Consider the following 14014-nt stretch of genomic DNA (forward strand, 5'->3'; position numbering starts at 1 on the left):
TCACCAATTTATTAATTGTAAAGTCAAATATAGGAATTGTAATCATAACTGTTAGTTAGAATTACTATTATTTGTAAATTTAATTAAATAATATTCATAATTTTTTTTTAGAGGCATGTTCATAAATCTATCCATATAATCATACTCAAAGGTCTTCTTATTACTAGTTAAATGTATGATTATTAGACTTAGACAAATGCAATGACATACATGGTTAAATGTTAACATTGCACATGGGTTATGGACGATGTAAAAATAATTGCATAGGTCGCTGTCCAAATATTCATCATTGAAAATGACAAAAGGCTTCAGACGTTGGGCATGCTAATTTTGTACTATGTACAAATTACTATGTATTTTTTATCAAACCAAATAAAAAGGAAAAGCTTGTTTTGCTTTTAAACGCTTAAATTTTGTACAAAAATGTTGAAATTCCTTACTACATGAACTGGCAGTCTCGTGATTATGCCAAAAGCAAAGGGTCATTTGAAGTGCTTTCAAATTTTAATCTTTCACGACAAGACAAAGGGATATCCCCGGGTCTTTGCTGGCATTGCAAAAAAATAGTAAACTAATATATTTAATGAATTTTTTATTTCGCATTTGAAGTATATTTTAAAGGAGAAAAATATAGGAATATTATAATTAGACGAAATCGTATGCCATTTCGCACATGCTGAGACAGTTTCTGTCCGAATTTCAAACCGGTCTTTCACCTAAAATGACCAAACAACCCCTATAACAAAAATATTGTCTCAAACTAACTATATATAAGTTGGGAAGGCTATTTATGTATTCTTGTTAATATTGCCGAGACTCCCACGGAATTGGAAACTTGATTATAACTTTAAAAAAATGTTTTAAAATAAAATAACGTAGGTAACGTAGGCCTAATCAAACTATGTATAAGTTAGAGAAGCTAATATTATTATTTGTTTGACTCGAATTTTTTCGCTAGTTATTATGCAAGTTGAACTAATTTTTAAATGACTGAAGAGAATTAAAATTGCCAATAATGGTTGCATTTTTTGTTCAAAAGAAGTACGCGTTTATATATAATATTAGCTGTGTGCGTGATTAATCAAAGTTTTGGTTTGGTGAAGACTTAATTATGCTATAGAAAAATTTATTAGTGTAAAAACGATGTTAAGTTAAATTAAAAAGGCAATTATCATATGATTATTCATGGTATAAAAGTAAGCTATAAAGTAGCTGCGGTTATCATATCCTGACACAAGCTAGGTAACTCATTATGAACTTAGATTCTGCCTACATCTTCTGCATGTACGAAAGAAGAAGACATTAACATCAGCAATCAATTATATTATATTACCATAATAATTGTACATTTAAAAGGTTTTCATATCTCCAATCCTTCTTAGCTTATTGAATTTGAACCAAATTGAAAAAATATATATTTTTTAAAATTTTTCAATGTACCTTTGTTGAATATTAGTTAATTGGTCAATACATGGTTAACATTTCCCTTTATTTATTAGTATTATTATTATTATTATTTATTTTTTCTACAACCTCAAACATCAAAATTCAAATGAGTTGTAATTCGTCTACAAAATAAGCGGTCCAACCTGATTGCCAAATAGCGAATAGGTAAAGGCTGCAATCCTATTGGGTTTGGGCTTGGCTACTATTGATATTTGATACAAAAGCTTGATATGATAAATAAGATTTCAAATTTTTCCTTTTTATTTTATTTATTTTTATAATTAAAAAAAGGTTACAAAAACAAAATTATGTATATTTTTGTTCATATTTGCACTTATTATCTTCAATGTGTAGATTTCCACTGTGGCATGATCCTTGGGCTTAAAAAAAAGGAAAATTGTAAATTAAAATTTACCATGCTGACTACTTAAATAAATACAATTTTTACAAACTTATTTCCATTATTATTAATAATTAATAAAAATTTATTTTCTAAGCAAATTATTAATTACAATTATCTAGATTAAACAAAATTTTTTGTTAAAGAAAAAAAAACTTGTATTTAGTTATGTGTATTGTTATATTTTGTATAATCAACTCATAAATGGAGGGTGAAATATATGAAAGTAAAACATGTAGGATTAACATTTATGTACAAATATAAATTTTTAAACATTAAGTTTGGGATGCTTAAAGAAGGAAAGTTTAGTTTGAAACAGGAATATATGAGGAAAAAAAATCTATTAATAAGATAAGATGGTTAAAACAACGTTTTTAGTTTTTAAATTATAAATTATTGATCATATTGATCATCTAATCTTTGAACAGGTCTGTGTCTTTTATTTTGGTTCAAAATGGTTAAAAATTAAAATATTTTTACAATTTTTTATTTTTGTTAACAGAATAGTTGTATTATAAATTTCTGATTTTTTAATTAAATTGTAAGGTAGAATGATAAAATTGTATTTATTAAAAAATAAATGTTAAATTTAATCTATCATCCAAAATAAAAGTGACAAAAATTTGGAGTTTATCTCTAAAAACAATATTTATGATTTATATTTAGACAAAAAGATAAATATACAAATAAACCCCAAATACTATATTGAGAAAGTCAATTTAGTCTCTCTTTTTTTATTTACATTCAAATAAGTTCTTAAACTTTTAGTTTTGATCAAATAAGCCACTCTCATTAATCATTGACTAGCTTTTGTTAGTTAATATTATAATTAATAATTTTTTATGTCAAGTCATTTATCACGTGACATTGATATCATCGAGATAGCACATAAACATGTCATGCGGAAGATAACGTGGCATAAAAAATTACTAACTAAGAATTAAATTTTTTTCTTTTTATCCCTCCAAATGTTTTAAAAATATTGATTATAGGGATTTAAAAAAATAAATTTAAAAAAACTAATTGCTTTGAACTAATTATTATCATTTCTTAATTGATTATCATCTTTTTAATTAAAACCATCATTCCTAAGAAAAAAAAATCACTTTCTTTAACATTCCTCAAATCTAAGCTACCTTATATTAAAAATGTTATCTCATTGTCTACAATTCATATTTCTCTTTTAAAAATCGTTATTTAAATAATATTAAATTTTTAAAAACTTTGAAAGATGTGGAGGGATAATTTATTATTGTTAGTAAATAAAATTAAATACTATTAAATTCCCTTACAGATTCTTGGGAAGAGAAACAAATGATTTGACTTTTTTTTATAGATTATAAAATAAAAATATTAAATTTCTCTTATAAATTTTAGAAAAGATAAAGAAAGGATTTTATTTTCTTTGCTAGTTTAAGTATTATAAACATTACTCTTCCTTTTCTTAAAGTTGGTCATGTGTATTATCAAATTTCTTTATACCAAATTTCAGTATTGAATTAGGTTTTTTTAATTAGGAATGATGGTTTCAATTAAAAACAGAGTAATCAATTAAGAAATAATGATAACCAGCTTGAAACAATTAGTTTTTTTTTTCATTTTTTATTTTAAATCTTTAATTAATAATTTTTAGATGTTTGAAAAGAAAAAATTTAATTCCGAGTCAATAATTTTTGATGTCACGTGATATTGATGTTATTAAGATAATATGTCAACATATCAAATGGCATAAAAAATTATTGATTATACGGTTAACTAACGAAAGTTAGTCAATTATTAATAAGAGAGACTTATTTAACTTAAAATAAAAATTTAAGTGTTTATTTGAATGTAACAAAAAGATAAGGGTTAAATTAACTTTTTTTATATAATTATGAGGGTTTATTTAGATGTTTAGTTTTAAAAAAACCATCATTTGTGAAAGATTATTATTCTATTCCCATAATTATAGTAAGCATTTTATATGCCAATTAAATAATTAATATAATATTTTAAAAAGTTTTTTTGAATTATTTAAAAAATTTTAAATATATTTTTATTTTTTATTATGTTCAATTAAATTATTATATTTTTATTTCAAATCAAGTAGGTGATATTAACTATTAACAAACTATATTAGTTAAAACGTTATTTGATATTTTTATGTTACATTATGTTATTGTGGAGGGTAAAAATGTGATAAAGATATATAATACCACATGATTATATCATGTTATCATTCAATATGACATATTAATATGATATGTTAGAACCACATCATATAAAATAATAAATAATATTTTAATTAATATAAGTTAATTAATTATTAATTATAAAAAATATTTTTTATTTAATAAAATATAAAAATTTAATTAAATATAATAAAAAGATTTTATTTAAATAATTTCAAATATTATATTTAAACAATTTTACATAAATTATGTAAACACCCGAACATAAATTTAAATTCAATCGTGAAGTTAAATGAGGATGAAAAGCTAATTACTAGTTAGTTGTTTTAATTTCACATAACCATTTATTTTGGCCAGTGCATATTAATCATCATTTGGTTCTCTTTATTTGTTGAGGTTAGTAAGTACAAAAATAAATAAACCCCGCCGTAAAACCCCACTTGCCTAGTTGGCTTCAAAAGCTAAAACGCAGAACACCGCACTCAGATCTCCCAGACTCCCCACCAAACTCTCCCCAGAATGGCGGCTTTTTCTCTGTTCTCCTCTGCTCATATTGCCACCAAACCCAACCTCCATTTCATCAAAGCCTCCACCTCCGATCTTCCCAAAAGCTCCCCTCTACCGCCATCACCTTCGACGCAGCCGCAGCAACCACCCCTCAAGCCCCACCATAACATCCGCGAAGAAGCTCGTCTCCACAACGCTGTAGCCAACGCGACCAACCACCCTCGCTTCACAGCCAAATACGTCCCATTCACCGCCATTTCCGATCCTTCATCATCCGACGAATCATACTCTCTGGACGAGATCGTCTACCGATCCCAGTCGGGCTCCCTCCTCGACGTCCACCACGACATGTCCGCTCTCAAACATTTCGATGGCGCGTACTGGCGAAACCTCTTCGATTCCCGTGTCGGAAAAACCACGTGGCCGTTCGGTTCCGGTGTCTGGTCCAAAAAAGAATGGGTCCTACCAGAAATCGACGACGATGACATCATTTCCGCTTTTGAAGGGAACTCTAACCTCTTCTGGGCCGAAAGGTACGGCAAACAATTTTTAGGAATGAACGATTTGTGGGTGAAACATTGTGGGATTAGCCATACGGGAAGTTTTAAAGATTTGGGCATGACGGTTTTAGTTAGTCAAGTTAACAGGTTAAGGAAAATGAATAAACCACTTGTTGGGGTTGGGTGTGCTTCAACAGGTGATACGTCGGCAGCATTATCTGCTTATTGTGCAGCTGCTGGGATTCCTTCTATAGTCTTTTTACCTGCTAATAGAATTTCAATGGCTCAACTTGTTCAACCCATTGCCAACGGTGCCTTTGTTTTGAGCATTGATACTGATTTTGATGGATGTATGCAGTTGATTAGGGAAGTAACAGCTGAATTGCCGATTTATTTGGCAAATTCGCTGAATAGTTTGCGGCTTGAAGGACAAAAAACGGCTGCTGTTGAGATTGTACAGCAGTTTGATTGGGAAGTACCGGATTGGGTTATTGTTCCGGGTGGAAATCTTGGGAATATTTATGCTTTTTATAAGGGGTTCTCTATGTGCAAAGAGTTGGGACTTGTTGATAGGATTCCTAGGTTGGTTTGTGCACAAGCTGCTAATGCCAATCCATTGTATTTGTATTATAAGTGTGGTTGGAAGGAGTTTAATCCTGTGAAAGCAAATACAACGTTTGCATCTGCTATCCAGATTGGTGATCCTGTTTCCATTGATAGGGCTGTGTATGCTTTGAAAAATTCAAATGGGATAGTCGAGGAGGCTACTGAGGAGGAGTTGATGGATGCTATGGCACAAGCTGATTCTACTGGGATGTTTACTTGCCCTCATACAGGAGTGGCGTTGACTGCATTGATTAAGCTTAGGAAAAGTGGAGTTATTGGTCCTACAGATAGGACTGTGGTGGTGAGTACGGCTCATGGGTTGAAATTTACACAGAGCAAGATTGATTATCACTCCAAGGATATTAAGGATATGGCTTGCCGGTTTGCTAACCCTCCTGTGCAAGTGAAGGCAGATTTTGGTTCGGTTATGGATGTTTTGAAGAAGTATTTGTTGAGTAAAGCCCATTAGGCTGATTATTGTGAGCATTGTAAGATTTGCTCTTGTACCTTTCTATTGTTTGGTTTAGGCATTGATATTGCAATCGTAATGTATCTTTCTTTGCCAACTTCTTAGAGCCTTCTTGTTAGGATTGTAGCTTTTGAAGAGAGAAAACATCTTTCTGGAAGCATACCAATTTTGGATGAGCTCTTTACTATTTGATTTTAATGCATTTTTCTTGTTGAACTCTTTTCTAGAAGTGTTTACTAATTATATTAGTATACTTTACCACATAGTAGATGGCTTTATCTTTTGGTATTGTTGGTGGCTTTGTTGGGATGGTTATTCAAGAGGTGAATGATCGTGACTGGAATAGACTTGCCATTTTTTTGGGCCAATACATAAATGCCGTAAGAGTCGTTTATTTTATGCTTCTTTACAGAAATTGTTATGGAATTTAGAATTTTTTCATTCAAGAAACCAATTGTCTCAGATATGATCAATTGTGGGAAATGTGTGGTTCTTTTGGCGAGCTTATCTGCAAACATTTCAACTTATCAATGCTGTCTTTCTATCCATATCTTTAGTGTGAAGAAAAGAGATTGGCCTGATAATGGTCTAAGCCATTATGTGTAATCATCATAGTTTTGGGGTTTAACTCTGAAAGATGAGGGAGGGTATGAAAAGCAGGAAATGATGTGTCTTAAGGAGAAAGCTTTCATGAAAAGATGTCTGGTGATCTGCTATGTGAAGCATGGATTTAATTGAAAAGTAAGGGCAGGCCAGTTGCTTGCTTGATTTATGATTCTTTGAGAAGTAGCAGAGATTGGAGTTTTCTTACCCTGAAGATTGGCATCATCAAGAGATAATAGGTGACAAAAAATGCAATAACCTCGATCAACTCTTGCAAATTTGCTAGTTTGAGAAACCATATGAACTATAGTAGCATACTTATAGACTGTAGTGTCTCTTTGTCAGGGTGTGGTATTTGGTGTTTGTTCCTGGCATGATGTTCCCAAACTTCAGGAGTTGATTAGCTTTTACTCGTCTGATCACCCACCCCTGCCCTTTTTTTTTCCCAATTTTGCTGTAGCTATTTATTGCCTTAGATTAAAAAAAAAAGGGGGAAAGAAAGAAAAAACCGTGGGTGAATTAATCTTTCAGCGCCAGGTCACTCTTTGAACACTAGAGATACTAACATATAGGTCCCATCAGGGACGGAGTTAAGTATTTTTGTTTTGGTGTTAAAAAAAAAAAATAAAAACTAAAAATTTTTAAAACTAATGTTTGATATTAATCAATATCAAAAGATTTATAATAGATAATAATTTATATAACATCTTAATATAAAAAAAAAAAAAGACTTATAATATTATTTAAAAAAGTTGTGCTCGACGATATTTTCTAATTTAAATTCATTAATTATTGATCTGTACTGAAAAGACCAGCAATGCTTTTTTCAATATAAACAACTAAATTATCTGAAAAACTTATATCCATTTTGTTCCGAAATCTTTTTTTCACAATTTTCATTGTTGAAAAAGCTTTCTCTGTAGTTGCTGTAGAAATCGGAAGAAGTCAAAATAAGCGAATTAATCTATCAATAAGTGGTAATTTTTGACTTTTATGTTTCTATTAATTCTGGCAAATTCAGAAAGTGTTTTAATATTTTCAAAACTTTGATGATGAGGTATATCGAGCTCGTATGCTTCAATTGTAACCTCAAAATAAGTCTTTTCTTATTATGTGAATCCTGAAAAAAAACTCTCTCTAACTTGAGATATTATCAATATTAGTGATTTGTAATTGTTATTAGGATCCAAAACAGTGCTTAAAGTTAAAAGTTCACAGCTTGCTCACTGAATTTCAAATTCAATTTTTGTAACTGGTATTATTGTCATAAGAATATATCAACTCGATAATGATTCACATTATATCTGGTTGATGAGATCGACCTCTGCCCAAACATATCTTGCCCATTAGGAATTTCTATCTCATATTGTTGACAAATTTTTTTTACATTCTAAATTAGACCACCCACATCTCTCAACTTCTGAAAGATGATTTTATGGTAAAAAAGAGAATTGCATTTAAAATATTTGAAAGTATAATGTTAATCTTGGCAAAGCACATAGTGATTTCCCATGATCTCATGCATTAAGTGTAATACAAAATAAATTCAAATGATGCTAATATTTTACTAAGCATAAGCATCACCTCTTTGTGAATAACTGGCCCCTTCTCAATAATCTTTCCACAAACAGGGGGGAGGGTAAGCTACACGGCCTCCTGTAAAATATTTTTAAAAATATTTATTTTTTATATATTTTATCAATGGCCCCTAAATTTTTTTAAAATTTTTTTTTTATATATATTAATGCGCCACTCAAAATAATTTTTTTATTTAATAATTGATATAAAAAAAAAAAAAAACCTCACAAACCTACTTAATTTTACCCCAATTAAGTTTCTCTATACCTCTTTCTTTTTTCTTTTTTTCTCTCCTTTTTATTTTTTTTATTTATTTTTCTTTTCTATAACTCCCATAAAAACACACTTGATTCTTCAAAAGAGATTTATGAACTTGTGAGTTTTGAAAAAAGAAAGATAGAGATCACCACCACCATTGTGTAAAATTAAAGAGGTAAATTTTTTCTTTTTTTTCTATTTATATTATTTAACTATTATGTGAAATCTATATTTTGTATTTAGTTATTTATATTTTATTCCTTATAGTTTTATGTTTTATTTTTTAAGTTTAAATATAAATAAATAAAAATATCGAATGTTGACTATATTATTATTTTTTTTCAGATTTGATTAAAATATGAGTAAGTTGAAGACAATTGATAAATTTTTTTTTAAAAAAGAGGTAGATGGCTTCAAATGATTCTCCTGCACTTGAGTCACCAAACCTTAATACTTCAACTCATGAACAAAAACAGTGTGAATCAAAACGTCTAAAGCTCAATCCTAAAGAAATTGATACTTTTCATATAGAACTTGATCTTGAATTACGACCAATGATATGAGAATTTCTTATCAATCAAAGGGATGAAATTCGTCGTGCTTATTTCAAATGTGAGTAATGTCAACTCATTCTTAAGACATCAAAGGGGGGAAATTCATCGTGTTTATCTCAAACGTAGACCATGTTAACTCATTCTTAAGAAGTATCCTCTATCACATGATGATCATTCTCGTCATTTTCAAGCTTCTTGATTTAAATTATATCTTATTGGAGTATTTTTGTGATAAAGATATTATATTTTGTTTGCCATGCTACCTTTTTGGTAAGAACATTGCTTGATTGAGTCAGCAACAATTTTATGATAAATTTCCCAGCCTCCTACATTGACACCCAATAAATGACCCTTGTACGCAAGAAAGATAATTTTCTATCTGCACAAACCAGGAACACCCAATATTTTTCAGTCAAAAAAGAAAACTTAGAAACAGATTCATCAATGCCTAATGTCAGTATGTACCAAGAAGTCCATTCGTGCTCCTCCGAATGGCCTCAAACTAATTTAAATCCTCCTTTGTTAGGAAGACGTGCTATACAATTACGGTTATAACCTCCAAAGCCTAGATCAGGAACCTCAACATCATCCATGACGATGGGGTTTGCAACATAGAGAACCTTAACCCTTGCATAACAAAATACTGACATACCTTCACAACTACTGTCAAGTAATCCTGGATATATAACTATGGTTGAAGTTAGTAATTTCAAAGTCCCCATTTTTCTTTAAACTCAAGAAAGCGAGCTCAACTGTATTTGTTCTGAAGAAAGAGGCCACGTTTTGACCTCTACAAGTGTGTCTCAACGGGGGTTGCAAATGATCTGTGCCCACGACCACGGTCTCTACCGATGACTCTTTCTTCTCTGGCTGCTAGCAGGGCTCCTCGTCGAACAACAAGATAATCACCGTCCACTATTAGATTTCGTATCCGACGAAACGCTCGAAGAGCGGCGTTAGTTGCTTCGAGTATGACATCTCTACACTGAGGGTGTAGAGATAGCTAGATAGGTGATGTGAGGTCGAGCGTATTCAGCGCTGCAGGATTTAAGGCCTTCATTTCATCGAAAAAAACATAAACGGTTTTTTCAAGAGACAATATACGGCCTTTCTGAGTAAAAGCGTTTTGGCGTTTGCTTGACAACGGATAGATGTACTTAGATGATAAGACCTCCTCAGACAGACGCTCCTCTGTGCATTGGCAGCCGCCGAATATAAACCACAGAAGGAACAACCACAGGCCGTACGGACCGCACCGGAAATCGAAGCCGTGGGCTGGGGATTATCAATAATATTATCTGTTTCATTGACGAGGTATGGCTTCCGTCCGGTTACTGGTTAGACAAGTTTTCTTTTAAAAATATGAAAGGCCGTGAGCTAGGGCTTATGCATTTTCAAACTGGTGTTATTATAAGCAAAAACATAAATAAAACTACTTTAAAACTTACCTCCAATTAATCTATATAAAGTACCTTAAAAGGTTTTTTTTTTCTTTTAAATAATACTACAAGACATGCCGAGCCCAATTTTTTTCTGTTCTCCACGTCCCCTGCTGTAGTTCTAAGTTTGTAGAATTTTTTTCCACCAAAACTAAGCAACTGTCAAAAAGACTTGAAAGAGTAAAGCAAGGAAGCATGGAAAAGTTATCCAAACAAAACTTCCTTAAAATATAATCCACTCTCCTCAACCCCTGAATCTAATGCTAAGAAGAGAAGTTGAAGAACATTGGAACATAGAAATGGACCGCAAGTAGAACATAGAGAAGTTCAAGGGCCCACCAAGGCTACTAAAATATTTTAGTGAAGTTCAGATTAATCTTTGCATTACTTTGGGGATTGTTTCTTTCTTCAAACTTTGCTCGAAACATGAGGATATCTGATAATTGTTTGACATTTGCAGTCACAATTCTTATCATCTGGTTTGCATAGTGAGGCACTGTTGGTTTTTCCAATAACCTTGGCCGTTAGTTCTTATGACAGGGGGAGGAATTTTCTTTATGAATGTCTCTGAACTGTTCTATTCTTCAGATGAAAAGAATCATGATGAACATAGTGAAATTTCATGGGTTAAGGTCCATGTTGAGCAAAGTGGTGTCTATAGGGTAGAATCCGGAGATGAACGTGCAGCTCGACTGAGGAAAACCATAGAGAATAATTACTTTCCAGCAACAGGTAAATACTGTGTAGAATGTGGGTCCATGATAGCATATGATATTGCTTGATTTTAGGCTTGAATTGGTGTTGCTATTTAGCCCTTTCCTGGCTAGATACATTGCATTCTGATAGACTGCAACAGATATATGAGAACTTGTTTTGGCCAATGTATTAAGCATCCTAGTGCAATAAGCAACATTTTCATTCATGATTTATGTTCCTTCCTGATCAATCAGAAATGATCTTATTTTCAGACGTCTGGATGACATTGTATGCTCTGTCTGTGGCTTGTGAACAATCATTATCATCTTTGCTTTCCTTAATGATTGCATATCACAAGAGGTTGATTATATTGTGCTATCAAAACTTATTGATGTAAGGAGATATTTTCACCTTGATTATGGCGCGCTTAATAATTATGCAACCTGACATTTTTGGCATTTTTGGCTACATGTTTTCCATAATGTTCTGAGGATCATTAAAGATGCTATTCCAGATCTAGTAAATGCATTGAAAGAATCTTTCATCAATCTCCTCCTATTTGCTGCTGAGTAAGAACAGTTCTTGAGTGCAGATATAATTAAACCAGTGATGGCAGTTACAGACTTCTATCTTAATCAGTTTCAGGAGTTTGCTCAAAATATGATTGATGACTGCTAATTAGATATGCATTGCAATCAAGTTATCGTTTTGTTGGTCTTTTCCAGCTTAAAGTTTCTTGATATCTCATGTTCGTAAAGTTCTACATAAGTTGTTCTTATTTATAGCAATCTAAGTTTCTTGTGATCAAGGACAAAAGTATAAACATGATACAATGCTTTTAAGTAATTTTCTTGCGGTCACAGCCAAACTATACACAAGATACTTTGATTTACTTTTCTTGCAGTCACTGCCGAAGTATACCCATGATACACTGATTTAATTTTGTTGCAGTCACCTACAAATGTTATAATTGCTTGCTACTTTTCAAAAGTTGGCTTTGGAGTAGCACCCAACAGATAAACATGATATTGTGATTTACATATCTTGTGGTCACAGACAAATTTGTAGTTGATGCTATTTTTATGCAGAAGTCAAGGCTTGCAATCAGTACCCTGAGAGAGTTATTTAGATGCGCTCTTAAGTGAAGAGGTCTTTATGGCAATATTGGCTGCTTTTGACCATGGCAAAACCCACAACGAAGCAATGGAGCACTTTCAGACATTCTTGGATGGCAGAAACACTCTAATTCTTTCAGCAGACAGAAAAAGGTTTTAAAACAGAATCTTGTAAGGTCCACATACGTTGCTTATTCTATGAATCTTTGCAAAATGTATGATACCTAAAAGGCCTGGTTGCTCGACAGGCTGCTTATGTCGCTGTTATGAGCAATGCTAACACAACAAATAGGGATGGTTTTGAGTCCCTAGTGAAGGCTTGTATAGAGCAACTTATGCAGTTCACAAGAAGGAACATGTTTTATGTAAGATTTGATTTTTTGGAGTTTTTAACGTTCTTAATCTTATGTGTCTGGCATTCATGTTCACATTTCTGCAGGTCAAATATTATATTTCATGTTCTATATTTTGATCTGGTATAGGTAAAATAGTTTCTTCTCCAGGCCCGGATATAGTTGAAGAGGTTCTGAACATTTTAATATCTGATGAGGTATTATTGAGCTATGCTTAGTCTCCTTTCACACCACAGTTTGCTATGGTTTCTGTCACCTCGAAACTCATTCAGTTTCGAGATCAAGATATTATCTGTGGACTTGCTGGAATTAGCTTGGAAGGCTCTGAAATAGCCTGGGGGTGGTTGAAGGGATGCAGTTTCTGCAAAATTGGCTAGGCCATCGATGCACTTTACCTTGAGCCTCAATTACTTGTAGTATGAGATTTTTGGGAAGAATTTCCAGGGATGTTAATGAGCTTGGGAGTGATCAAACATCTCTTACAATGTTTGGTGCCTCTTTAAATTTACAATTTACCGAGTAATGCATGCAGGAGAACTGGAATCTTATCATAGACAACTATGGTGATGGTAGTCTACTCAGAAGTTTTGTCAAAAAGCAATTAAACCTAATACAACAGCCATGATATATTTGCATGTATGGATAGGAATTATTAACTTCCAAGATACCAAGCCATGATGATAAGCAGCCAGCTTGTTGCTTCTATGATATCCAGTCTCTAAGACAAAAGCTACTCATAGTATTCTGCTAAATGCAATTATGTCAGAGCCAGAAAAGATTATGATATATCTACTTATTTGAGTGGACTGATTTGGTTAAACTCATGTGGGCAGTTTTGCGGCAATGAGAAAGGTGATGAGATAAGAAGAATGTTTGGTGAACCATATGAGACTTTCTTTTGAAGTGACCTTGGAAGGGATATTAACTTCATGTCATGATCTAAATTCCTTAATTTTATGACCATGACTTATATCTGCATTGTATGCATTCATTAAAAGGAAAAAGTTAGTGTAATGACAGCTCTAAATATCAACACACAACCAACAGGTTGTTGATTCCAACCTGGTATAGAAATGAGCAAACATGGTTTGTTTTATACATTTAAAACTCGTTTAGATTTGCCATTTGACTTTCTTTTTGATTAGGTGAAATCTGAAAGAAAAAAGAAAAATGGGTTTTAAGTTGTTGCATGCCACCTATTTGGGAATCTTGTGCTCATTATTATTATTAAACATGAAAGAGGGGTGGACAACTATATGTATTAAGAAATTCTTTCACATGCAATAAACATCTCATCCCAAATCCAAACAGAGAAAGAC

General features: G+C 32.0%; 1 protein-coding gene and 1 pseudogene across 2 annotated transcripts; both read left to right on the plus strand.

The window, feature by feature from the left end:
• The first annotated feature begins 4455 nt into the window (after positions 1–4455).
• Positions 4456–6315, plus strand: LOC110424074 (Pyridoxal-5'-phosphate-dependent enzyme family protein). Its single transcript, XM_021438566.1, has one exon. The coding sequence runs from the start codon at positions 4537–4539 to the stop codon at positions 6097–6099; it is 1563 nt and encodes a 520-aa protein (XP_021294241.1). The 5' UTR covers positions 4456–4536; the 3' UTR covers positions 6100–6315.
• A 4642-nt stretch (positions 6316–10957) lies between these two features.
• On the plus strand, positions 10958–13717 carry LOC110424800 (aminopeptidase M1-like; annotated as a pseudogene). The gene is made up of 5 exons (XR_016351756.1): positions 10958–10976; positions 11120–11263; positions 12574–12707; positions 12825–12892; positions 12968–13717. The product of XR_016351756.1 is annotated as an aminopeptidase M1-like (transcript).
• Positions 13718–14014: the final 297 nt, after the last annotated feature.

This window comes from Theobroma umbraticum, unplaced genomic scaffold, assembly GCF_002168275.2.
Source record: "Theobroma umbraticum cultivar Fairchild unplaced genomic scaffold, ASM216827v3 scaffold_204.0, whole genome shotgun sequence".
NCBI lineage: Eukaryota > Viridiplantae > Streptophyta > Magnoliopsida > Malvales > Malvaceae > Theobroma > Theobroma umbraticum.

Excerpts from the sequence above, each read along its gene's own strand:
- LOC110424074 (XM_021438566.1), top strand. The coding sequence starts at position 4,537 with ATGGCGGCTTTTTCTCTGTTCTCCTCTGCTCATATTGCCACCAAACCC.